At 39.8% G+C, this 27,839-nt stretch overlaps 1 protein-coding gene and 1 long non-coding RNA gene across 4 annotated transcripts in view; one reads left to right on the top strand and one right to left on the bottom strand.

The window, feature by feature from the left end:
• LOC119148166 overlaps positions 1-6,920 on the top strand; it is an 11,733-nt gene extending 4,813 nt beyond the window's left edge. For both annotated transcript variants that reach the window (XR_005104320.1, XR_005104319.1), the window contains one exon: positions 76-6,920. This is a non-coding gene — a long non-coding RNA (uncharacterized LOC119148166). The remainder of the gene's footprint in view (positions 1-75) is intronic.
• On the bottom strand, positions 6,365-27,839 carry GNS (glucosamine (N-acetyl)-6-sulfatase). Of its 2 annotated transcripts, none has more exons than XM_037387924.1 (14): positions 27,552-27,839; positions 26,819-26,878; positions 25,933-26,139; positions 24,331-24,396; positions 23,822-23,920; positions 21,230-21,397; positions 17,536-17,618; positions 16,083-16,201; positions 15,446-15,549; positions 14,949-15,050; positions 13,650-13,757; positions 12,856-12,966; positions 10,801-10,961; positions 6,365-9,971 (listed from the first exon to the last, which is right to left on the bottom strand). In XM_037387924.1, the coding sequence occupies exons 1-14, from the start codon at positions 27,690-27,692 to the stop codon at positions 9,887-9,889; spliced, it is 1,614 nt and encodes a 537-aa protein (XP_037243821.1). In that variant the 5' UTR covers positions 27,693-27,839; the 3' UTR covers positions 6,365-9,886. The 2 variants fall into 2 exon arrangements, with proteins under 2 accessions (XP_037243821.1, XP_037243822.1); XM_037387925.1 differs by having other exon boundaries at positions 6,365-9,965.

The following is a 27,839-nucleotide window of genomic DNA, read 5'->3' as shown; positions in this document are numbered from 1 at the left end:
CATGTCCTTCTTTTATAGCAAGTTTTATTTGCCTTAGTCTCTTTTAAAACAGTCTTCTAATATACTTATTTTAAGGTACCACCTACACTGGTACTGTGGATGGGAAGCTGTGGATGATCAGTGGTGACCAGCTGCATTTCATGACTCAAATGGGGCAGGATATACCTGAACGTGGTGAGCAATTGGTTTGATGTGAAAATGACAACAGACTTGTTCAAATAATTGTCACTGAATGAGAAACAGAGTGCTATTTTAGCTGTTGTTAATGTTTTCTGATTCTTTTGTGCAAATTTCTAAGAGAAGCCTACTGCTGTTGTATAGTTTTTCCTAGTATAGGTGGGATTAAGGCATAATGGCGCAATTTTCTAGCCCTTGTTGGGATTGACTTGCCACGGATTGCCATTTAAATAAAGCACATTTTAAAGAAGTCCTTCTACAAAAAGCTTTCCAAGGGTGATCTAAAGACACAATTTATCCAATTGTTTTCCTGCCTCAAGATCAAAATGTATTCTAGAAACTGTTCAAATCTTACAAAGGAATCAGAGACTCAGATTAGCATGTCCTGGTACCATCACCAGTAACTGGACTGCAAGGTTGCATTTTCTTTCCTTATTTATAAATGATGAAGACAAACACTGAAATGTTTAAATTTTCATCCTGTTCCTTTTTGATGAATCAAGCAAGTCTGAAAGGTCATTCAGCTAGCTGATCTGCTTTAGCCTGGTTTCCTAAACATGTGACAGTTACGTAGGTGCTTTGGCCCTACCCCAAAGTCGCTGTGCTATGGGCTAGTCTCAACTGAATCTGAAAGAATTCTCAAAGATTACTGAACTTCTTTAGTCTTATGTCAATAATTGACTATGTAGAAGTTAAGAAGCCAAAAATTGGTCCATTCAGAGTGAGACCAGAACTCAGGTGTCAACTTTTTGGCAGCTGTCAGTCAGTCAGCTTGTGTTAATGAACTGCTAACAGCTCCAGTGAGCTGTACTGGATGTTGTCCCTTGCTTACTGGAGTACTGGGGGAAAGTGTGTATTTTGGGCATTAGGTCACAAAACTGCAGGGTGTCAAGCTTTACTGTTTTCACTGCTCAGGAAAATTACTCACTATAAAAATACTAAACATGGTAGATCTGATTTTTGTAGTTTTACCTGAGGATTACTTACAGGACTCTCACGTGAGCTGTGGACCTTGGGCCCCTCAGCTAAAGGAAAGCAGTCAAATCTTTCCTAAAAGCAGTTTTCTCCCATCGTTTTCTTGGGGATATAAAATGAACAGCAGCTAATCTAGTTTGTTTTACTGATTTAATAATCCTACCTGTTCTTCAGTCATCTTTAAATGTCTGGGAAGAGAGCAGAGCTGAATTTCTTTGAATGGTGGGAGCAAATTTTTTCACAAGCAATAGCAAACAGAGATGGACATTATACTGTCACTTCCTTTGCAAGTTACTTTTAGAGAACAGTTCAAGGAAGCTTTTAAGGATCTAGTTTATTCAAGGATAACAATTCAGTGCTTTTCAGCTTTTGCATTTTAGGATCTTAATTTTGTCAACCTCCTGGTTTTATATATTCTCCTATTTGTATTTCAGGAACTCCAGACTATAAACCAGTATGTGGCCAGCCCCACAGAGCCCGAATGGATCAGGATGGTAGCGTGATTGTGCTGGAATCTTATTTAGGCCTGTACAAAGTCAATCCAAGGACAGGACAGAAAACCCTCCTGCTATCGAGTGAAAAAGGCGATGCTACGTTCAGTGGGGAAGCAGATTGATCTTAGGTTTGGTCCTCATGCTTACATATAAATTGGAAGATCAAGGCACTTTAATCAGTTGAGATCAGTACTAGTTACTGTGGGAACTGGGACTGATTGAAAGCCCATTGACTTCACGTTGTTAAATTTTGTTTAAAAATCCAGAAGAAAACAACAGCAATTACATTTGTCAGAGGCTTTTGGTTTGGTATGCATTATGAACATATTCCCCTGCAAGTGAAAGTAATCTGGAGCTTGGACTTGGGACAAATTGAGGATAGCATTAACTATGAGATTTGGAATTGCAATGTCTGAGTCTTAACATTGTGTGGACCTGAATAATTTTGAACACTTGGTGGTTTTGTACCTATTAATCAGTAGTCATTTTTATTAACTAGGTGTGAATGGGCTGCCTTTCAAATTCCTAAATTGATAAGAAATATCAAAGAAAAATGTGATTTATTTTACTGATTCAAGTAGCAGGTGGGAAAGACAACATCACGAATGTAAAGGGAGATGAGGTAACCTTTGCAGCCCTTTGTCCAGGCAACCTAAGTGTTGTGATTTTGTGCTGGCAGCACTGTGTACTAGGCTTCAGAAGAGACAAGCTTTTTTGATTGTGCTTGTGTTTTAGCCAAGCATGCTATGAATCCAGCATGTTCTAGCCCTGAGGCACAGTAATGGGCTGTTCTACTCTGTAGCTGCTTTTCCGGGAAAAAAACAAACAAAACCCCACCAAACAAAAAACCCCAACCCCCCACAACTAACCACAAGCCTCAAAGTATGAATTGTCACGTGATACACCACAGTCTGGATTTTTACAGCATGTTAGTTTCTCTCTGGCCTCATCTGTCTACAGGCATGTACTTATTCTGCAGTAAACGCAAGGTAGCTAACTGCTGGTGTACTTCAAGGTATCTCTTCCGTGTAGTCATAGCCTTTGAGTAAAACTATCTTGCACAAACCGTCTGTTTGCAAAGCTGAAATTCAGTGAGTTCACAGACAAAGTTTACATTGGGTCTTCATTTCTACTACAACTGTGGATAAAATTAAGCAAGGAGAAAAATCACATGAAAGGAGATATATTTAAGGGGTGGGAAATCAAGACCCAAGTTATTAAAGGGGAAAAAAATAGCTGAAATCTCTTACTTGTCACTTTGTTTCTTAAAGCTATTAGAATTATTGTTTGGTGGTACACCTTTGCCATTTAGTATTTCACATTTGACAAGGGACTACCAGTACAAGGACAAACATAAAGGCAATTTCCTCTTCACAGGGCTTGTGTGTATATAATTCAAAGCCACCCTGCACATTTTTAGTAGAAGAAACATACTCAAATTACTTCATATCAGAAGTAAAATGTCAGCTGTTTACTTGTTTTCACAAAACACTCATGAATGCTTTCCAGTTTGATTTGAAGAAGTTGTAGTTGTTCACAGAACCTGACAGCCCTCAGTATTTTGCTAAGGCAGAAACTGCAGAATAATGTTTTGAGCTATGGGCTTTAAAGCCCCCAGGTTCCTCTGTTTTTACAACAATGCTGTGATCAGCCTGGGAAATGACGTGAACAGCATCCTTGGCTCCTTTAGTGGTACGAACTTACTGTTTCTATAAAGATGCCATCTACCATTCTGTAAAATCTGCTTTCATTTAATTTATGTTAAAACAACTTCTGAATATTTTCTGTTCAAATTGAAACCGGGTATTTTGATAGCCTAGTTGTTAATTAGATGTATTAAGGTAACTGAAACAAATATCTTGCTTATCTCTTGGCCTCTGACCCTGTTTCAAGAACGGTGCTCAGTGGCTGGTACATGGCAAATAGGATTGCACTGTCTCCCTGTGAAAGTGACATACCAACAGCAGGAACCAGCATATGTAGAATCATACAGTATGTTAACCTCCATTCTCCTCCTGGATATAAAATACTACATTTCAATTTACATCATATGTTTTTAATCTTTTTGTAGACACAATTTTCATGTTCTTAATTTTCTGGTTTTCCTTACTTTTCTAAAAATGTAAACTGAGGCTGTGCAGTTAACAGGGTTGCTGTCAGAAACTTAGCCTAAATTACTTTTTTCTACTGCAGGAGTCAGGTTTTAGTTAATTCTAGGTAGAGGTTAACAGCTGCACTTCCCACTGCCAATTTTTTTATACCAATTTACTGATATATTGGGCCCTAATTCCCTCAGACTCAATTACAATTATCCTGATGACTCACTCCATTGTTACAGTTACAATGGACCTCAGAGGACAAATGTCACTGAAGGATTATTAGTGAAATACTCCATTTTTCCCTTTTTAAAGGGAGCCAGTGTTTTAACAGGTTTCTATTTCATGGAAGTTCTAAAGCCAAATTTTAATATTAGTTTTCATTTAACAGAACATTTTCTATGGATAGGGTTTGGCATTTTTTTTAATAGAACCCCAGGGGGTATTGTTTATATTACATGTAGAAAGATGAGGGTTTTTTTCAATCAGTATTACCGAAGTTTAGTCGCTCTTTGCATTTACTATTTCCTGCAGAGTTCTTTTCTGTATTTTGAAAAATTCCTTGCATGAATCAAAACTACAGCTCTTCCATGCTGTTAAGCTTGCTGGATTTTGCAGCAGCCACTGTAACTCATGTACAAAATTCCTTTTGCAGCTATTGGGTGAGTTGAAGCTAAAGGAAAAAAAACCAAACAAAAAAACCCCACAAACCCAAAATGTAGTTTTTGTGGACAACCTGCCTGGGTATCCAAACAATATCAGGTTATCAAACACAGGCTTATACAGAGCTGGAATATCTACTGCTGACTTCCCTAGTTTTTCATCCTTTTCTGGATGTTTTAGGACCATATTCATTCCTGAAGAGATTTATTGCAAATATAACTTTGACACTGCATAAGCATTAACTATCTGTGTCACAAAAATGTTAATTTTTTCAATATGAAAGAACTTGCTATTCTTCATTAGGAAATGCAAGAGAACACGTCATCTTTACCAGCCAGCATACCAAGACATATTAACTTTGATTTTTCAGGACCATTTGAGGATTGATTGGTTTCTTTTTTATGTATTAAACCCCAGCAGTTTTACTGTTGTGGTAACACTAAGAACCCATTTATACAGTAGGAAAATCAGTGTTGACAGAGGTAGCCCATAGTTGTAAGCTCTTAGCCCTTTGTTTACAGCAACATGATATTGTCAAGGCAGGTGAAGAACCCTTCACAGAAAATGAGGATTCTTCTGTAGGAATCAAACTCTTCAAAGTCATTCTTGCCAAGCAAGAGTCATGGAGCTGGTCATGATTATCCACGCTACATTTATAGGAACCATGCTGCCTTTTCCCTAGAACTTGCACAGGAAAAAAACCACTGAAATGGTTGATTCAGTTAAGAGGCACTTGATGGAACGTAATTCCTGTTTTTAGAAAATGGGTGGCTTTTGGCAGCTAGAATAAGTTCAAACAACTTCTACACCTTCTTGAGCAAGCAGGCACTGACTGTGCTTTAAGATTAGTGAGCGATTACTGGTCTGCCAGCTTTAGACACAGTCCAGTGGGTATTATCAAAAGATTATGTGACAATATATTAGCACTGCCATTTCTTTCTAGCCATGCAGTTTCCCAACCCCTGCCCTGAATAAAGCATTAACGCTGTGTACTACTTTTTCTAAAACAGGCTACTGCTTTATCATTCTACAGCATTTTTCTTCACAAACATGTCTTGTTCTTAGAAATTAACAACAAAGAGACATTGTGGCAAGCTTCCATGACCCTGATGGTGGTACCGCTTGGGCTGTCAGTGATGTCTTTGAGCATGATAGGAAGGTGTACCTAGGTAATACAGAGCTGTCTTTTCTTGTGGTGCTACAGGAAACTTTGTAGTTTTTGTAAGCTGCAGCATCAAAAGACAGACAGCGATGTTGTTACAAGCAGCCATTAAATAATTTTCTCTGCTTAATGGAAGACTGCTGCTTCACTGAAGGAGGAATGAAACTGATACCACGTGGTTAAGCAGAAATGAAAACACAATGCAGAAATACTTGTTTTAGAAGCTTGTGAAAAACATCAGACCTAAATAGGTTAAAGGTACCTAATCAACTTGCTTTATAGTTCAGAAAATAGTTACGTATATATTTTTAAACAGCTGCACAGAACCATATGAGGAATTAAAATCTAACAGGGACAGAGGTAAGTAGCACCAGTCTTACTGTTGCTCACAGTTCCCATTTTGGAAAAAGCCTTGTGTAGGATTTTATTCTTCCTCTTTCCCAGAGGTAGAACACACTGCTTTGAATTATGAACAACAGTTTCTGTATTGTCTCTTTTGTTAAAGTTTTCCATCTATTCAACAACATCAGTTTCTAAGGAAATATGAGCAAGTACAGCTTGCATTTAAATTTGTTCTCTCACCTCAGTGTTTCTTCTTGCTGCAAAGCAGTCACGTGTTGTCTTGCAAGATGCTGTAATAAGGTTCCCTGTGACCGTATAAAAGTTCACTAGTGGCCACTGTTAGGTAGCAGGGCAGTAAGAGAACTGGCTTATAAATCAGGAATTCAGTCTTTAGAAGTGTGCCACAGCTTGATCCTGTGGAAAGGTTTAACTGAAGTTCATTAACAGAAAGATAGGAAGTTTGATAGGCAGTTTATTTTTTCTTTCCCCAAAAGTGCAGCAGTGAACAGGGTCCTCTGGAAGGGCACTTTCTAAACAAATGTTCAAAACAGCAGAAGTATGCTTACAACATGCTACAGCAAAGTATGCTCACATACAGACAGAGAATACTACAAATAAAATTAATTTTCACTGAATCACAATAAATGACAACTGGTTCATTATGATGAAATTTGTATTTAGCTTGTAGAATCAGACTTAAGTTTTTTAACTTGATTGAAAATGTATTATACCTGCTTTGGGTGTGTGTTTGCATGTATGTATTCTTGTTACAGCTTTATTCCTCAAAATAAAGCCAAATTTACTGGGTCTATGCTGGGTAAGCATGTACTTGCTGTATTCACTTGTGCTGAAGTGATGATACTGAGTGGTTTTTGGTTTAGGATAATGTATAAAGTTATTAACTGCATTTCTCCCTGTGTAATATTTACTTTTCCAGATCAGATCATTAAAATTCACAGCTCTGCTTTTGGTAATAACGATTTAAAAATTAAATAAATAACCAAAAAAAAATCATCACATTTTACCTAAACCCAACTCTGTACCAGTAAGGCCCATTCATTTAACACAAATGCCTTCAGTGACAAGGTACAGATACAGTCGCAGCCAAATAGCATATGAAATGGAACATGCAGGAAGACCATTTAGTTTTAAAATCACTTGGTTGGGAATTTGACTCTTATCCAGATCTAAGTTCCTTCATAGTGTGTTTTTTTTTTAATCAAGGATAAGAATTAACACTGTTCATTCAAGGCTGTAAAAATACTTAGAATTAACTCTTCATGGAAATAGACACCAGACAAGTTCCTGTTCTTCCTTCAGCTACATGCTTTTGCTGAACAGTTCTTAAGTCTTTATCAAAAGTGGGAGTGAAGCAGGTATTTTACTGGTTAAGTAAGGACTGACTAATTTCATTCTGAATTTCAATTTAATACATTTACTACCTATGACAGATTTCATGTATAGCATGGTTCTCAGACAGTGAGTGTGTAAGTTATTAAGCCTAGTTACAAAATGCTTTACGGGTATGTGCAGATAGCAAGTATTAATTTGGGTAAAACACCTGGTCACATGTACTGAATAGCCTGTATCAATTCTGTCAACTTTCATATTAGTTATTAGGCAAAAAGTGAAATTTTCTTTTGAATGATTCCTTATTATGGCTTAAGATCACTTTAAGAAAAGATAGTGCTGTGAGTTGCATATCTGTACCCCTAACAGTTTTTTTTTCTATTAAGAAGCAACATAACACACATTACTTGCACTGAAACTTAACTCAAGCGGGAACTTGACACATGACCTAGATTTGATAGAACTGTCGAGGGTTTAACATGCAGCAATCAACGTATTTCATGCTAGCCTCCAAACAGCTACCAAAATAAAGTTTAAATGAAGAACAAGTCTCCATTGCTAGAGTTATCTGAGCAAAACACTACAGAAATGAACTTGAGGTTTAGCTCAGTGTGCAAGTAAACACTTGAGAGCATGAAAACAACTTTGGTTTTGTTTTTTGAAGACAAAACAGAGTCTGAAAGATATTGATGGGCAATACTAAGGCTTGAGAAACAAAAACCAGGATAAAGCTACAGTTGTAGTGGAGAAAAAAAAAAAGTCCTGAGTATTCAAAAGCATGTAAGTTGTCTGAATATCCAAAAACCTCTGCATTTATACAGATGCTCCAGCTGAAAAGTTACCTTTCAAGTAATTTTTTTTTCTCCAAATATTTGGTCACTCTAGAGATTTGAAACTATGAGTGAGATTGAAGACAAAAACTCTATAAAAATCTAACCTGTAGACCACCACAGAAGTTTGCAACTTTAAGCTACATGAAGGAAAACTTCTGTGCTTCAGAATTAAAAGTGAAGAAAGTTCAACTTTTCTTGTAGCATTGATGTATCCAGTTTGTGGGTCTGTGCGCTGGGCTATGCACCTTCACAGTTCGAAAGAGTCATTACTTCGTTGCCTACTTATTAATTACTTGTAGAAAGGTTTTTTTGACAGAAGTTGAAATCATCAGGCTCTCTGGGTAAAAGATCCAAAATAACAAACCCGAAGACTAAATAGTTGTGCCATAGTTTGACAAGGGAACAATCATCTTGCCTGATAACACAGTTGATTTGCCCATGAGCAACATGAGCTTGTCTTGCAAAAGATACACAATTCAGTGTTTCCAGAAGGTGTTTTGCCAATGAATCTATACAGAAGTTTATTCTAACACAAGTTCAGGTGTTTTTCAAGACTTCCAAAGATACTCAAGTTTGGGTATACAGGATGGCTGCATTTCAAGGTGAGCCTGATCAGAAGGTTGAAAAGACAACATCACACTTCCAAAGGGGAACCAAGTGACAGCGTACTGCAGCCAGGTGTCTGACAGGCAGTCCTTTGGTGTGAAGGCCACTTACTGCAGGTTCTGAGTAGTTAGGTCTCAACCAAAAAGCAACTCTATGAAGCACGTGAACTGCCCAAAACAGCTCTCTTAGCCTAACTTCCAGTGAGCAAACTAGCTAAAAATAAATAAATCATTGCTTTCAAAATAATTTACCTTCAAGAATCTAATCAATGCAAGATGTTAGACAATACAAGACATTTGGATGTTAGAGACAGGTCAACCCTACTGTGGTGCCCCAGTTTGGTTTTTTGTGGATCTTTTTTTAGTTTTACCTCTGTTCATATATTAAAACAGAATTAAGAGTTAGCTCAAGACACAGGCACACTTATTTGAATACTTGTTAGTCTCCACACTCTTGTTTAACTCACTAAGAAGCCTATATTAAACCCCAAGAGTTTTTTTCAGTAGTACATAGTAACCCATTCCAGCATTTCAAACTAGAAGGAGGTTGAAATTACATTCTTGTCTGCAAGCTACCAAAGATGTCCTACAAAATTCATTGGTCTCATTTGAAGTGGTCTCATTGAGAGTATTTAGCATACAGATTTTAATTCTGTACAAGACACTTGCTAGTCAGATCCTGTGGTTTTGACTACTGTCTTCCTACGCTATTCTAGGCTAGTTTGCTATTGTCATTAACAGCTTTGATCTTGATACAGGAAACCTACAATTAAACATAGCTCTAAAAAGTCTGACATTGAATATGGGTGAGCATTACTGTGCAATAGCACCTGCCTATCTAATCCAACTCAAATATGCATTTACTGATTTTTAGAACAAAATAAACTGTTCAGATTCATAGGCATAGGTTCACCTCTGTGTCTGTGATGTGAAAAATTACTTGAAAGACAAAAGTGGCAATCAACTATCTGAGCAAGACAGATTAGCCGTGTCTAACGATTTAGTTAGAGTTCAGCTGTAAGATACACATATTGCACAAGGCAACCAGCTAAAGACAAGGGGGTTTCTTCCAAACAGGGTTTGGATAGCCCATTAAAAGTCTTCCAGCTGTGATCAACGAGAGTTACAGAGACAGACCTGCTGCAGTCACTGGAGAAACTGGTCAGTGGGAGCTGATTGCAAGAGGCTCTTAAGTGCCTTGTAAGGACTGTGCAGAAAATCTCCGAGCCCGAACACCATGACTGCTGAACATGAGCCGTGGGTCAAACCTGTACCTAGGGAAAGGAACAGTCTGTGAGCGACATAGTGACCCATAGCGACCGACACTTCTAGGAACAGCTGTTTCTAGAATAGCTCTCGTACAAGGCTACAGGAATAGCTGCTGTCTTAATACTAGGTGGTGGGGACAATCTCACTACATATTACAACGGATGCGTTACAATGACACAACTAGGAAGCTGATAGTCTCCAAAGAAACACACGCTAGCTACAACATACCAATAGCACAGTTATCAAGCATTTAGGAGATGCATTCTAACAGAAAGCTTTGGTGCCTCAAGTTACAAATGTATGTAGCACAACTGCAAGGACATTTTAAATAGTGCTTAAAAAAGCTCCAGTCCAAATGATACTGAGTAAGGTAGTTTTAAGGTAAGAAGTGCTACACCACTTGCAACAGCTGACTAATACATACACTTAGGTCCCCACAGGAAATCTTTGCCAACAGCATCTCAAGGAACAATGAGAGCAAGTATTTGGAAAATGCCTGCCTAAAGAAACTTGCAGAGCTTTTCTTTGTCTGCAGACAAACCTGAGGTCACTTGTCTCCAGCTACTTAGAATAGCTGAAGCTTACAGCTGTGCCAAGTCAACAGTAGCTGACAAGATTAAAGTAGTAGTATTAATACCATCAAGTTATATATGGTAGGTTAAAATAAAATAGAGATTAAGCATTAAAAAATAGAAGCATCAAGAAAGCATCTCTATTAAACAACTGAACATATGTCAGTAAGATTATATTCCATCATAAATACCTCTATAAAAGCTGAATTTTAAAAATACATAGTTATATTTAAAAGTATTATAATAATGGATCTGCATTTACCCAGGATCGAAGACACCTGGTGTACGGCAAGTTGCTCCTGAACAGGACTGCAGCATCATTAATCGATAGTTCATCTTTTCTAGAATTTCTTGATCAATTGTTTTAGCAATGTTATTGATCTGGTGTGGATCTGCGGTCAAGTTATATACTTCCACAAACACCTGTAGAAGAAAGATCCTGCACTGTATTAAGTCCTCAGTGCTAATTAACACTTAATCATATTATATGGGAAGAGCACTTTATGGCAGCATATATTCCCAAATGTTATTTTCAACTACGCTGCAGCATCACCACACAAGCTATATTTACCCTTACCCGTGCAGCTAAGTGGTCAAAGACAACACAGTGTGTAGGTAAAGTTAAAGTTTTGTGACAGTGCAGTGCTGTTGGAAGAGTTTTTACTTTCACCTAAAGTACTCACCTGCTACACTACGGATTTTTTTCTAACGCATAAACGGAACCTGTCTTATGACTGTAAAACCACAGCAGGAGGCCATGGCTAAGCTGGCTGTCTTTTCATTAAGGGATCAAAATACACAATTTCATGACCACTGCATCACCTTTATATGCTCTTCAGGTACTTTCAGCTGTCAAACTCAGACACATGTCTTGACTAAATGTACAAAATATGCTCAATACAAGTATGCTATAACCCTAATACAAGAAAGTTTTTTTGTGTGCATATGCTTTGAGAACCTTTTTGTGTGCTCTGAGAAGGTTTGTCTGGAGGATTTTGGGGCAGATTTTTGGTACATCAAATCTCTAAACCATTCTGTGGGACAAACACTAGTCAACTGTATCTCAATAATTCAGCTCATATTTTGTCTGTGCTAGAGTGAGGCCTGATTGCAGATGATGTTGATTGAAACTGGCTGGGTTGTGTCTAACTTAAAGATGCATCTGGACAGACTTTGGTTGTAAGCTTTCTTGTAAGATTTACTGCAAGGTTTTGAAAGCCACATTGCTGCATCTTCCCAATACCGTTAGACTTAATTTAGCTGACCTAGGTAAACTGAGTGATCAAGAAATGCTATAGCCATACCTTCTTACTGGGGATAAAAAACAAAAAAAAACAACCCCAAAAACAGTGACACAAGGTGTATTATCAGATCAACTTTGGGGTCTACTTTTCTCAAGAAAGCTGCAACACTCATTTAACTTCATCATAAATAGTCAGAAAGTAGAAAAATAAAATGCATGGTCTGCTCATCAGCATTTCAGTCTCCTATACAGTCTTTCTTGCTATCTCACTACAAAAGACATCTTGTAATATTTAGTCCCCTGGTTTCAGTTTTTCATTGCAGACCACCTGAAAATGTTTTGTGTGGTGGTGTGATGACCAGGGATACCTGCTGTTTATGTATTTATTACACATCTGCTGACAATGCAGCTTACTAGATTTGTGACCCGGTTGCCTCAAACCCAACATGCTCTCTGGAGCAACTGTGTGCAAATGGGCAGAAGTCAAGATCAGCCCTGTAACACACCAAGTTTTGTGCATGCAGTGGGTGCTCCACTAGTGAAATTTGAGCAGTTTCTGAAGGGAGGACGTTATGTCCCTTATACCCAAACAACCTATGATAAGGTTAGAGACCTTTCTCACAGTTGTGCCAGGCAAAGAAGTGAGCAATAGAAATTACTAGCCTGGCATTTCAGTTCTCCCCAAGAAAGAGTTGCAGGTGAAGGCAAGAACAGCAGAGATACAGGGTAACAGAAAGTATTTGTCGTACAGAAGACCCTGACACATGGAATTAGGGTAGGACAGAGAACTGAACCCAGCACAGCTCCCTGTGAGGCTGTTAGGCAATAATCATAGTTTAGGTCTCTTCCTCACTCCACTCCCAGCCCCCCCTTTTTTTTTTTCCTTCCTAGAACCTCACTAGAGTTCTAGTCAAACAGTCTCGCCAGTAGATAACTACTTCACTGTTTATCTTGGAAGCAATGCTAGTCTGGTTTTCAGAGTACTTTATGGAAACCTTGAGAGCAGATAAGAGTGCAGACAGTCACTCGCACAGTTGTGAACAGTTGACGTCTGCTAGTCAGACAGAGACTTACCTCCCGGTCATCAAATTCACAGTACTGCAGATCCCAGGAAGTTGACAGTGTCCTTACACAAGCATATGTGTTGTTGTAGGAATCTTCACAGACACAGTCTGGGAAGCAGTGCTATGAAGTGAGCAGTGAACAAAAACATCAGAGCAGGAAAAAAATCCAGATGAACCAGCGATACTATCCCTAGAGTCTATACCAGCTCAAGCCAACAGCAGTTAACTGACAAACACAAGAATCAGTCTAACACATGCAAGTCTCCACTGGGGATTTTGAGGAAAACATCTTCTAAATTTGAGAAAGTGTTGTTAAACTCACCATGATTAAGCGCATTTTGCCTGGGAAGCTGATGTAGACTGAAGAGAACAGCACAACACCCACTACTGAAGAGAACAGCAATGGGATGCTTTACTTTAAGCAAGCTTTCTTTAATTCAGGAACTAGATAGTGACTTAAGTAATAGTCACAGACAAGAATTATGCGATGAGGTCACTGGGAGTTTAGAAAGAGCATGATGTCGCTGCTACCCACATTGCCAAGCCCACACCTTCCTGCATATTTCTCTAGCCCTGAGACCTTATAGATTCCCACTGACAGGGTGACAGCGGGCTGTATGGTCATACAGACATGACTTCTGCAGAGCTCTATGTCTCCCTCCAGTTCTTAAGCGTGGCACAGGACCTGCAGAGCTAGCTTCTACTTACCAAGACACTGGGAGCTTACTTACAGGTTAGTCCATACAGCAAACAGCTTTAATTCAGGAGCTATTTTCTAATATTAACAAATCTTGTCTTGCTTACTGTGACTCCAGGTCCTAGGCCAGGACAGGTAGGATCACTGCCATTGTATCCTTCACCTTGGTACTCCACCAAGAAGTCTGATCTCCATGTCACATTTTTGTCTCCTCTCTAGGACAAGAGGTTAATGGGACTTAGTATCCACTCCGCTGTGAAACAGCGGCTCTCCATGCCTGGTATAAACTGCCTTGTAAGTATTAGTGTTAAGTCATGGTCCCTAGTTTGAGTCAGTCTTAAAATAATATTTAGCTTTAAGTTACAATGTCTTGTGTAACTAGAAGACAAGGATCCAACTCCAAAAACATTAGAACCCCTTCTTCTGAGGGCTTGAAAGTAGTCTTCAATTTATAAAGAATCATGCAGCGATACCAAATAGCAGCCATGTGGCCAGACACTACTATATTACAGACAAGATCCCTACAACAAGGCCGTTTCTCTTGAGTTTGTATCAGACTACTGCAACAGATGGAAAAAGATATCCTCAGCATGAAAGATAAACAGCTTTAAGAAGCAACCAAATTTTAAATTGCTCCATTTGTAGCTGCATTTTAAAAGACCAACAGAAGTTTAAAATTAATACACAGCACCATCACAGGCATATACAGCAAAACAATGAGTTTCAGTTTTGATTCCATCAGAATTTGAACTAGATGCCTTTTACCTGCTTCTGTCTAAAGAACAGCTTAAGGTTTGGATACAAGGTTTTAAAAGCAAAGCACTGTTTTAAATCTGGATGATCTCCTGTGTTTCCAAGTAAGCTGCCTTCAATTTATAGACTAAATTTAATTAAAACTAAATGGATCAACTGCAAGCAGCTTTATTTAAATAGGCTTCTGCTCACTTATTGGAAAGGTCAGGTTTACATTATGAAACCACAGGCATCTTTCCAGAGGTTAGGGGGAAACACTAGTTCTACTAAAAATTGAGACAAACCAGAAATTTAAGAAGCCTACTTTTCTCCTATGTCTGTGCTGAGAAATCCCAAGGAAAAGGGGAGGAAGGATGCAAGGTAGGAACAACATACAGTATTCAAAACAGGAATCATTACAAATGGCAGGATTAGCCAAAAAATGACAACTTTCTATTACAAAATAACTACAGAGCTGCAGGTCTTATGAAAATACATATACATTTAAACAAGGTACCTACTTTTTAAACTAAGCTACGAACACCCCCTGTGAAAATAACATCAAGGGAAGAATCTGGGTTATGAGTTGACTCAGTCTATCGAAGGAAGTAGTATTCACTTTGAAGAATAACCTGTGCGAGAATTAGTATTTACTTGTCTGCCTGTCTACTTACCAGCAGTGGCAATAGTGACATCCCATCCATCTGGGTCTTATTCAAGTCATACCCCGCAATATCCAGAATAGTGGGACCCAAATCAATATTTGCAACAAGCATCTGCCGGGTAAAGAAAACTCACTTCAGAACACCAGAGCCTAACATATGTAATAATGAGAATTCTGTATTTTAACTACTTGTAATTTTAGGTACACCTAAACACTACTTAATTTCATCTTTCTAAGCTAATGGACCCTATAACATTCAAAAGCAATGACAGGGTCTTCGGAAAGTGAGCTTCACACTTCATTTACTTCTGTAGCCTGCAATTACTTAAATTTACTGATTCAAGCAAGAACACAAAGCTTTTTAGACTGAGGTCTTTGCACTTTCCATCATTCATGTATGCAATTTAATTCATACATATATATGCAGGAGGATAAATTATTACCTCAAGTTGATAACTGTGAAACAATATTAAAAATAAATCTGCACTCCAATTTCACTTTTCTTACCTTGCTTGTCTGATTTGGTTTTATCCCTGGTCCTCGAACTAGCAATGGAACTTTGATATCAAACTCATATAACTGCCGTTTGTCTATTGGCAAAGAAAACTGGCCTATACAATAGAAAATGGAAAAAGTTAAAACATAAACTAAGAGGCCATTTAAGAGTCTTGTGTTACATAATTTCCAGCAGCCAGTTTAAGTCAGAAAAGGTTCTTAACCTGAACTACATCCAGACAACTTCAAAGTATAAGCCTATCTTACAGTTTAACAAGTTTGATACCACATTTTTAGCTGCACAACATCATACAGACAGGTCTTTGACAGTTTTTTACTGTTTAACTCCTTCACGGCAACTCTTCCTGCAGAAGAGAGAAGACATTTCCTCCATTTCTATACTAGGGGGTTTTTTTTGTATACCAGGATACATCGGTAGAGATTAATGCTAAAACCCAGAACCAACCAAACAATAAAATCCCTAAACACCCCACACTGCAACTCCAGATGGTTTTGCAACTCAAATCAGTACTTCTCGTTTACAGTTTTCCACAGCTTCTGTTCCCATTTTCTGGAGTGATCATGAGGATGAAATGTTATGTAATTCCTGGATCTTCTACTAATATTCAGTAAGCAGTGAAAATTTTACCAGTGTGGAAGCCGTTGTCTGATGTGTAAAAGATATACGTGTTGTCCAGTTCTCCATTCAGTTCCAGTTTCTTGATTAGCTTCTCTATCAGGTCATCTACCGACAGCAGAGTTTGCCATCTACACAGAGTAATTCATAGTAGAATATGAAAGATTGAGAATAATTCTGACTGCAGGTAGGGCGTTCTTATTGTTTCAAGTCAACAGTGCATGCACTATAACTGGATTATTTTGCTTGCAAATCCTGAAAACAAACTTCATAGATTACTACACTGTACTTTTGGAGGCTGCAATTTAAGATAGGAAATAGACTGTTTGTCTTCAGTTCTTATTAATTTTACTCTGTAGTTTCTGAGAAAGACATGAAAACACTGATTACTTATCTGGAGACAGTCAAGACCAACTTTGAAGCAACACTGTGGCAAAGAGTCAGAGTTATCTCCTGCAAGGTCACTTACTATTAGTTCTTCCTATGTAGGTTTTAATATTAAAATACAAGACTGACACCAATTTATTACCATTATGGGATCCTTTTTGCTTGATATCGACATCAGTTATTTTGTATTATTCATATAATATCAGGGTCCATTATTCCAGTACAGCTAAACCCCCTGAACAGCTAGCTACAAGTTGTTACCTTTGTCATGGGGTTTGCTGCTGAGACAAGTGACTGCTCCTGTTAAGTCACCAACAAGCCTCCACAGACTATTACGCTGAATAACTAGAGTTACTCAATTCTTGGATCCTGTTGTCTCCAGGCTTAATTTAAGATTTTTTGTTGCATGATTTTACTTTCATGTTTTGCAGAGTAAGAGCCTGAAAACTTTTGTTTTCCATCTCCAAAGTGACAAGCTAATGCCCCAAAACTGCTTAACGCTGAGTTTGTTTCAGAGCTTTTAAAGAAAATATACATACAGCTTAAATAAATACGCTTCCTTTCTATGAAAAGAAGGGAACAAGCTTATCTTCACATTACTCCCTACATCCCCTTTTATAAAAATGAATCAAGCACCCGCCTTGGCCAGTCAGGTATTCCCATGTAAAAAGACCACAGTCTGAGAGTCAGGGTTAATAAATCAGATTAGATGACAGATAATCACATTTGACATACATCATGTAAGAATCTGGAATTCAAATGAAGTAGAAGGTAAGGCAATTTTTTATTAAAAGCTGTTGTGCACTGAAAAAGAAGCGGTAGAGACACTGAGCATTGATGAGTCTTTTTTATGATCAGTGACGGCCGCATTTGGGAGTAAAATATTTCTTAAGTCAGTGACAGGTTTCTTTGCAAAAAGTAAACCAAAAGTCAGGTCTGCCAAAATGATGCCTGACAACTATCACAGATAATTTGACATGTATTGTCAGACTTACTACAACCCTTTTAAAAAATACACCTTTTCTTCTTTTTTTTTTTTTTAAAAAGTAGAAATCTTAAGCAACAAAAAATTTCTTACCGCTTTCTATAAGCATCATCAAGGAACTGTATTGAAGAGTTAGTCATTGGAGTCTTTGCTTGTCGAATTAACCAGTGCTTGTTCTGAAGTAGACAAAAAGATTAGTGAGAGAAGTATCAGCTTTTAAACCTTTCTTAGACCATTTCAACAGAAATGTTGTTTAGGGTAAAACATCCACATGATTCCTGTGAAACAGCCAGGCAATGCTATCAAACTGACCTGACTCCAATTTTCCCCCCTTGGTTCATATAAAAATCTAAGTTGCAAGTGTAGAATGTATTACAACCACATTAGGTGAGAAGAGTCTTACCTCTGTGAGAAGAAAATAGCTATGGATCTTTTCAAAGCAGTTCAGGGAAGAATCTTGTGAAAGGAGCTAGGGAAGGGTCTCCCAGAGATAAAAGCCTGAGACAGGCCTGATGGAAAAAGAAATTCTGAAGGATCGAGCAGCATTGCAAGATTGGACTTTGCTGTCAAAGTATGGTTCTTTTGGGACTGAGATTGGCAAGCACTCTTACGGAGGTAGAGAGGTGAGAAGAAACTCCTGTATCCAAAGCAGTTAGGACTACCTAATTTATAGACAGGTGAGGACAAAATCTGTAATGGTGTCACTGTCAGATTCTCACTAGCCTACGAACTCAGGACTGAAGACTACTGGAGGGGAGCAGAAACATTAACATTTTATTTGGATTTTTTTGACTCTGGAACAAGAGTGTTTCTTTAGCTGAAGCATGATTGATTCTTCTAGCTGCAACCCCAGCTTCCACAATCAGCCCCTACCCTTCTCCCCTCACCCATCCCCCCAAAGTAACGGAGATGATCTGACTCATGAGAAGTGATACTCCCACATCCTGAAGCACCAGTCTGAACAGGGTCAGCTGCTGTGCAAACACATGGGAACGTCTGTTGTGAACAACCTGAAGGCTAGTATTAGTGGGGAGCCAAATAAAGGAGAAAGTCATGTCAATGCAGCTTTACCCTTTTCATTTAGTCAGAGGTGACCCATTCATCACCCTCAGCTTCAGCCTGTATTTAGTTGGTCACTCCTCTCTGTAGAGCCTCTCATTACGCAATCTCCCTCCTGTCACAAGTGAATGACTGAACAGGCTCAGGCTTTTGGGACTCACAATGATGTGACTCATATCTCCTCCAATTATTCAGCTCCCCTCTTTTCTGTTCTTGCCAACTGAAGGAAAGATTTTTGGCCTGGAGACTTAATACCATGTCCAGTTTATTTTGATTCAGTTGTATTCAGATCTCTTTTATAGTAGCTGTGCAACAATTCTCTGGAGAGATGCTAAGTGTATTTCAGCAACAAAACACAGCATAGTCAAGACCAAACATCTATGAGTTGTGTGTTGGCTGAGAGAGGAAAAAGTAAGGAAAAACATCACAGACCCCATCCCCAGCTCAGCAAAGTTCTTCAGAGAACAAAGGAGCTGGCAACTTCACCTGTCCACCAACCATATTTCACAAGGTGTGTGCTTAGGAGAGGCCCTCCGTAAGGCACAACCATACTGGATAATAAGTCACCAAGTGCAGCAGAATCCTCTCTTCTGGATTATTTTGTTCTTCGTACCTTTCTCTGAAGTTTAAAAGCTTCACACAGCACCTAAACACCTTTGTGGATTTCAATAAACTTCACGCTGACTCAGGGTCCTCACATCTGCTTCTCTGTCAGGTCTCATTTCACCAATTACATACAAAGCTGTCCACCAATCCTGCTGCCTCCCTACATCCCATTTTCAAAGAAACTTTAGGTCTTGAGATAGCATACCACGTCTTGCCAGCAGAATCTGAACACAGCTGTGCTCCAATTTTGCAGGAAAAACTGCATGCAAGAGAAATACCCAACATTTATCTTAATCACGTTCTCTCTCAGAACACCTTATACAAACCACTCCCTTCTGGGCCATCAATAGTCCTGCTTGGGAAACCAAACAGCTACCCATCATTTGATAAAGTTCACAGCTGAGGATCCTAAGCAGGAATTAAAATGTCAGACTCTGGCCAGTGATGCACAACAGCTTAACTCCTATTTTTCACTTAGAGGTTTTGCCTAGATGGCTCCAACTTTTAGTACCTCTTGCCCACGTACTGTATAAGGAAGCTAGGCAACACTAATTTAGGAATCAAGACTGTACAATGTAAGACTGTCAACCAAGCATTGTAACACCAATGACTTGAGAGTCTAAGCCTATGTATGTATTTACTGCTATTGCAGGAATTATGCTTGCCATAGAAAACAGTGAACCTCAAAGAAGAGTTAGGCTTCAAGACAACACTGCCAGTTACAGAAATGCACACTTAATGATTGTAGCTATTGTGTCTAGGAAGAAGGGTAATGCTAGTCTGTTCCTATCATGAAATCTACTAAGACTATTGTATCCACAGATATTAACTACCAAACAAAGTCCACCCATCATTTTGCTTTGTGTTATACAGGCATATGCAGAGCTTTTGTTCCACATAAGGGAACCCCCACATTGTATTTTTTGGCTAGCTGCTGACTTTGCTGGTCAAGTTATTTCTGGCTCACTATATTAGAAACATTCCATTAAAGTAATGGAGTCTCAAGACAAAGTTAGGGATCCTTTTATGAAGAAAAAACCCCCACAAAAGTCTGATTCCTACTCCCTAGTTCCAAACTTAACAGGTTTGGCTACAATATTTGTTACTGCCTGCAGCCCTTTTCTCCCCCTTCACTCATGTTTTCATATCATGCTGATAAGCACACAGTCATTTTGCAAGTTACAATCTTCAGCTAAAAACAAGTTTCACCCTGTACTACGTGAGTCACAGTGACCTTGGAAGAGGTATCACTGGGCTCCAGATAGGCATTTAGGCCATGTTATCTTAGTCTTAAGATTCAGTACAAATGTTGAATTGAGTCACACTGAACAGTAGCAAGTTCTGTATTTTAAACTAATTGAATCAAAAATACAGAACTTTTGTAAGTCAAATATTTCACCAGATTAGCTGTTTGTGACTTTCACTTATTGGCAGAGTAAACCACAGCGGATTAGTCTGAGCTAGACCATATTTGGCCAAGTTTACCGGCAGTGGAAGGGACTGCCCTGTCACAGGGACCTCTGCAACTTTGTCGCATTAGGCTCAGCAATTCTGGTTACAGGTTATTTCAACAAATGAAAGGTAAGTTTTCAAAGTCCTTCGTGACTCTGAGCCCTGCAGTTCATGATTTCATGAAGTCCCCTGGTTAGTCTGATGTGCTTGTCACCTAGGGGCAGCTTTGCCATGAGCTCAAGTAATGGACCACCCATCCCCACAAGCAGATGTGCATAGGAAGACAGGGTGCTCATTGTTATTCACCTGACCTTTGCCAAGCACACTACCTATGTGTTCTCCTGAAAGCGCTGAAAGAACATTTTAAGAGCTTCAGAGCAGTCTGGAAATTGGACAAGGTATTAACTTTTTTCCATTTATCAATCATAATTCCATTGTACTGCCTTATTTTTGCCACTACATTTTTTTATTCACAAGATATTATTGTATGCAAATATCTCAGAGTCACAATAAGCATATCTTACCCTGACAGGCTGATTAATGTAACTAGTAGTCATGGTACAAGCCTATTCTACTCACTGTTTAGACTTGACATCCTGGTCAGGGTCATTGTCTACTACTCTCATAAAATGGTGGTATAACCTATGCAGATTCTTGCTACTTAGCTTACCTTCCCATGAATATTAAAATTGCTGTTTCTTGGTGCACTGACATTCTGAAAGCTCTTCATATACTGTGGAGCAGCTGTCCAAGGGGAGTGCGGTGCTGGGGTTGAGATCATCATAAAGAAAGGTTCAAAATTAGATTTATACTCCAAGAAGTCCAATGACATGTTGGCCTGCAAACAGTTTTGTTAGAGAAAATGTCATACCTCCAAAGGAAAAGCAAGTATTTGAAAAATACAAACTAGACTTAACTTAGATATAGCTCAGTAGTAACTGGAAGATTTAAACTATCTCAGAAACTTATTTCTTGCTGATCTACAAATGTCCAGAACAGCAGCTTAAGATGAAAAAAAAAAATCTCAAGTGTTCATGTTAAACAAATCATTTCTCCCACATCTCTAAACAGCTTTCTACTTCAGATCTTTACCTTAACATGACCTGGAAAGCTCATCAAAAGTTTGTGCCTATTCCAAGTATCAACAAAATTCACCTGAACTCTGTTTTCATCAAGTAAAATCAGAGCTTTCTTTAATACAGTCTGAGTCTTTCCAAGGCTCTCAGATGCCATCTCCTGCCTAACAGAAATAGCAATAGTTCTGGAAAAAAAGAAAAGTCCAGCCCCACTGTTTATAGCGTATGTTCATTCTGTGGCAAGCTCCTAGTTTATGAGGCATGCCACATTTCTGCTGGTGAAGTCAGAAGCTCTAATGAAGGACAGTGCCAAACTCCACTCACTCATGCCACTTAATTTTCATTTCAGCCTATACACAACTTGAAGTAGCAAGTTAGAAGAGAACCTCCTCTAGGTGAACCTGCTTTGGCAGGGGTTGGACTAGATTTCCAGAGGTCCCTTCTAACCCTGACCATTCTGTGATGCTGTAAGTTCCATTTTGACCTTCCCTTACTCAGCGTTTGAAATTAAAGCTTCAAAGGTATTATTCACAGATGAGTTGTTCACTACTCAAATCTTGCAACATTTTCCTTTCTTGTTTGATTAGTATACCCATTCTGGGTATCCTTTCCTTTCTCTAGAACAAGTAGTACACTAGGAATTCCCTCCCCATCCTTCCTCCTAACTTGTACATCCAAGCAAGCAGGGTTGGACTCCAGTTATATGACAACAGAATTAGGGGAGGAGAAGCCAGTATGATGTAGGTAAACTCATAGAACTTAGATTTTGCTAGGAGCTTAAACTGCAACATGTCAGGACTGCAGTGGACAGATTCAGGTGTTCAGATTCTCAACGCCAGACTTAAGTACGCAGATGTCCTCAGTCAGGACAAAGCTGCTTGTGCATCACATCAAGCAACACAAGAACTCTGCATAAGCAATCTGCTCCTGTGCGCTGCCCATTGAGCAAATTAAGCTCAAACACTAGCTCTGAAATGCTAAATGCATATTTGGTGACTACAGGCAAAAGGCAGAATGCAACATGCTGGAAATCAAAATATGCTGCTATATCAATAGGTATCATACCACAAGTAAGATGTTTATGCAGCAATGATCTACTGGTCAACATGCTTACGAGCTGCTGAAGGATCAAAAAAAGACCAGTACAATGCCGTAATAGGATAGCCTCACTTCTGGCTTATCAATTCCAATCTAGCTTTAGACAGCGTAAATCTAAATTTAAATCAGACAGTTGTTCAGTACCCTAAGAAACATCAATCAGTTCTGTTCCTAGCAAGCAGCTGTCTATGTTCAAGAACCCACTGGAATGAAACTCTAATTAGTCTCAATGGAAGACTACAAATCAACTGCACAAGGAGACTTCTCTGAGAAGAATCTTCCCGAGTGCCACATGTGACCTCCCAGCACTACCAACTCATACACTGTAACAGCACGTTGAATTAAGACTCCAGCCTGCTGGGTGGAAGAAACGCTCCCCCCACCCCCAAGCTAAGAATATTTGGAACAGGGCCTCAAGAGAGCTAGGACAGCTCTTCCAACTTTCCTTTAAGTATTTGATATCTTTGTTATCTCTTTACCTTAAGGGGGTAAAAAGGCAAAAAACTTCTCCGGTCACCTACACATTTTGCACAGTTCATATATTGCCCTCTCACACTATGGGGGGTTGATTAGCCTCTGATATTCCCAAGTCATCAGTTTGATGTAGTTAGAGATTACAACATACTAACACATCACAGTATCTAACAAACAAAACATGGTATGAAGTTATTTTTACATGCTTAACTTCCCACTGAAATCTTGGCCCAGTTAATCTGTTACAGAAGTTGTGTATTGTAATGAAACACATCCTTCTGTGAAGTAATTTAAGTCATTGCCTACATGCATCATGTTCCTCATGCACTGCAGCAGTTAATACTAGCTTCTCTCAGTGAGGCTACTGGCTAGCAGATGAGCAATATCCCTTCTTTTCCACAGCTCCTACATGCAAACTTCCAATTTCTAAACATACCAAGAATCTTGCTCTGCTGATTAATGCCCACCCACCAACACGACAGCACAAGCATGTCATCACAAACTAATACAGCCTAACAAACTATCATCCCCTTCCCTCCCCAGCCTCCCCAGTGTAAGGGGCACTGTCTGGTCATAAGCAGCTTCTGTAACACAGGTGTTGCAAAATTTCTTACCAGTACATCTGTGAGATAATCTACACTGTAGTTCTCACCATGCTTTCGTGCTTTGCCATTTACTGAAAGAGTATAGTTGTAGTACTTCGAATTTTTCTCCTGTGAAAAAGAAAAGTCATGTGCATATTTATACAAAGTAACATGTACACCGATTACTTGAAATAATCCAAATAAGCTGCCAACAAGCATTTGTCAAATAGGTTATAAGCATCTGTCATAAGGACACTGCAAGGATTCTCAAAACTGATCTCCAACAACAAAACTTATTTTAGTGCTATCTCACACTGCTTTGGCTTTACAGGTCAGGGGCTTTCCCCAGCCACCTTAGCAGGAGTAGCCTTTGTGAAAGGCAAGGATCTGATATTCAATAAAGGAAAAAAAGGTAAGAAAATTTGTATTAAGTTGTTAGATGCTCTTTGTCTGTTCTTTCATGACCAGAAAAGTTAGAATACAAGTTGGATTACAAAGCAACTGAAATTAAGTATTTTGAAAAAAGCATGGTCACATACCAAAGCATACCAAAAACTCCATCCAGGAGGGACATGACCTACTCCCCCTGCATCCTCTGCTCCGTACTGAAAAAAGACAGACCATGACTCACAGTTTCAGTTATGATGAATAAAAGCTAGAAGTTATCTTTCATATTCATGTGCTTTATTCAACACTAGCCAGAAATCGCATTAAGCTAAATTCAATGTCAGAATGGAAAAAAAAATAATATATGCACATAAAACCACATGTATAGCCTGTTAAGGAAGTCTGGGTTAAATAGCTAGAAGGACAGTAACTGTAGGCTTGTCATCCACCAATAAAACTTAAATTTTATTCCCTGTTCTACTCTGCACATGCAAATACTCAGAGATCCTGGAGAACGTATGTACATCATCAGGTAATGAGAGGTGATCAAAACACACAAGCAACAAGACACTCTTAGGCTTTGTGGTAACAGTTCACAAGATACTAAGGACAATTTCACATAGACCAGCAGCTTCAGTTGCCCTCCCCCAAAATGTGGTATGAACTATAAGCAATGCTAGCCTCTTGTCACCTCAGTGCCAAGCGATCAACAACAACTAGCCTTTAAGCCTGAAAAAAAGGAAAGTAGCTGCTAAATCAGTGCCAAACTCAAAACAGAGGGTGCCTCAGAGAAACACAACGGGTTTTCTCAGGGTTGTCCTCTCCCATTATATGGCTTGCGCTGAGTCAAGAGATGCTCAAGAGGAAGTCAGACAAGTTTCACTTCCCCTAGCTGCCTCAGTAACATCAGCAGAAACAAATTTGTGCCTGGCTTGAAAATTCATTATTCAATTATCCCACCAACATATTCCACCAAGAAATAAAAGGAAAATAATGCTGCCAAGAACCCTGTAACTCATCCAGCTCCAAATACAACTCCATCACACAAGAGGAACACATGATCCTAGAGCTTTCAGCACTGAATTTTATGTCTTACCAGAAGCTACTACAAACCACAGCTGAGTTAAAAACATAAAAAACCCAAAAGCACACATATACAAGTGATTCAGTAATAAAAAGTGTTAGGTAACCTCTGTAAAGAGCTCTGATAATATCTGTTCTCCCAAAGAATTTGCCTCAGTGGGCATATAATATTGAAAATACCATATTAACTCCTAAAAACCCAGCACCACCAGTCCTCTGATTCAAAGGGATATATCAGTCACAAGTATTGAAACAAACCAGTTTTTTTTCTTTAACATTATTCTAACATCAAGCCTGGTCCGGCACTAGTTTGATTCTGTTCTTCAGTACCCCAAGCCAGTCATCTTTTCATTTGCCCCAGTCATTAAAATCATTACCTCTAAAAATTAACCCATCTGAATGTGATAAGAAGAGCCTTTGGATTCCATCACCCTTTCAAAACTAGCTTTTAAAAATGGTCAGGCACCTATAGAACCTGATTTTAACCAAGTTACGTTAAAGATTTGAACTTTCAATCTTATTTATCCCAACTCAGCAAAGAGAACTGTTCATTCAAGTAACACAATTTTAAACATTTTGGGGACCCACCATCAGCTACAAATATAAAAATCAGAGTGTTTTGGAAAAGTAGACAAATGCAAGTAACAGTAAAAAAATTAACCAGAAAATACCTCATTCAAATACTTTCCAGCAAAGAATGTTTGATAACCACACATAGTTTTGAGCAGTGCTGGGAAGGTGTATGGTTCTTGAATCTTCTGCCATAACTTGCTGCTACAGTTTCCTTCCAGAGTGTTATTGACAACATGATGATTATGTGGATACTTTCCCGTTAGAATGCTAGCTCGACTGGGACAGCAAAGCGCACTGGGAACATACTGGAAAGACACAATGAAGAAATACAAGACTGATATTGTAAAACAACCTTTCCTCAAAAGTTGTGGTTTTGAAAGATCAGCTAATAGGTTGATTAAAATGTTCACCAACATTAAGCATAGTTGTTTCTGGACACACAGAATTGCATCCCAAATATTTTCACTAGTGAAAAGCTGCACATAAAACCAGTTTTAAGTTTCTGCAGCATACACTCTTCAGCCCCCTCCTCCCCCCCCCCAGATTAGATGTGGTTCTCATACAGTAGCAACTATCCATTATTTGTCAGTTGATTCACCCCATTATTTTAGCCACGGCAAGACATTAGAATATCAAAAGAGCAAAGTGGGTTTCCAGCATGCATAAAGCTGAAAGTTTTAATTAGCTTCTTTAAGTGCTTCTCAGTTTGTAATAAAAAAAATATCCAGATTACTCAGTATTGCTTTACAGCTTAAGGAAGTTATCACAAGTACTTTTAGGAAGTAAAACTTTCCCTCTCAGATTCCAAATGTAACCTTAGGCTATGCTAATTTGGAGACCTAAATGTAGTTGGAAATAGAATTTTAAAAACACACACACACGTACAGACTTCATAAAAGTATTACCAGTTTTGAGACCTTAGATACAAACTACACAAACACAAACTTCCCACAGAAGTCCCAATAGTTAAATGTAAACACTTACTGCATTTAGGAAAGTTATTCCCATTTGCGCAATGAGAGCATTAGTCTTCTTTAGGGGGGTCTAGAAGAAAGATACCAAAAAGAAATCAGCTAGGAATGTAAGAATGCTAGGTAAAGTAGGGGAGCTGAAGCAGTCGTATGACTACCTGAACAAAGGTTTGCCACCCCAGTTTTTAGGCACTGCCCAGGCAAGCCACTCGGACTGCCTTTTCGCCAGGGCCGCCTCGTGTGACGGGAGCGGTTACGCAAGTCAGCCCAAGAAAGCCAAAGTATGGGGAATTTTCAGGAACCACCTGCAGCTGCAGAGGCTGCACTAGAGAAGCCCCAGCCTCGACCGGCTTGAGCCTCGGTGGCTTCCCAGGGAAGCTTCGCTCACCCGAGGAAGCTCACCACGACGTTCCCTTAGCGGGGCAACTCAGCCGGTAGGCGCGGACAGAGACCCTGTCCCCGGCTGGGGGCTGGGCCCCAGCGGCGCCGCTCGTCACCCCAGGCCCAGCGGCCGGAGCGACCCTCGCCTCACACCGTGCCCTCTCCCAGTGTCCCCAGCCAGGCTGCGCAGCCTCGGCGGGCGGCGGGCACCCCCACGGCGAGGCCGAGGCCTCCCACCACGCTCCCACCGGGCCCCACGCACGACCCCGCGCCTCCCGCTTCCCTCCCGGGCGGGCCCGCGGCGGTGACCCCCGGCCGGCCGGGCTGGCGGCGAGCTACGCGGGAGGCCAAGGGCCTGGCGTTACCATGCCGCCCAGGCAGACATCCTGGTCGTCGGTGAGGACGAGCACCACGTTGGGCCTCCGCGCCTGCCGGGCTGCCCCCGCCAGGCTCAGCACCAGCAGCGCGGCCAGCGCCAGCCCCCGGACCACCGCGGCGGGGGCCATGGCGCAGCAGCAGGGACGGGCGGGCCACCGGGCAGAGGGACGGACAGAGTCGGTGCCGCTCAACCCCGCGACGAGACCCTCGCAGCCGAGAGCGGAGCCCCGAGCAGCAGGGCACAGGCCCGCCCCGCCCCGGCATATGACCCGGGG

This window comes from Falco rusticolus, chromosome 5 (assembly GCF_015220075.1).
Source record: "Falco rusticolus isolate bFalRus1 chromosome 5, bFalRus1.pri, whole genome shotgun sequence".
NCBI lineage: Eukaryota > Metazoa > Chordata > Aves > Falconiformes > Falconidae > Falco > Falco rusticolus.
Note: the sequence above shows the minus strand (reverse complement) of the source record. Positions and strands in the feature narration are given on the sequence as shown.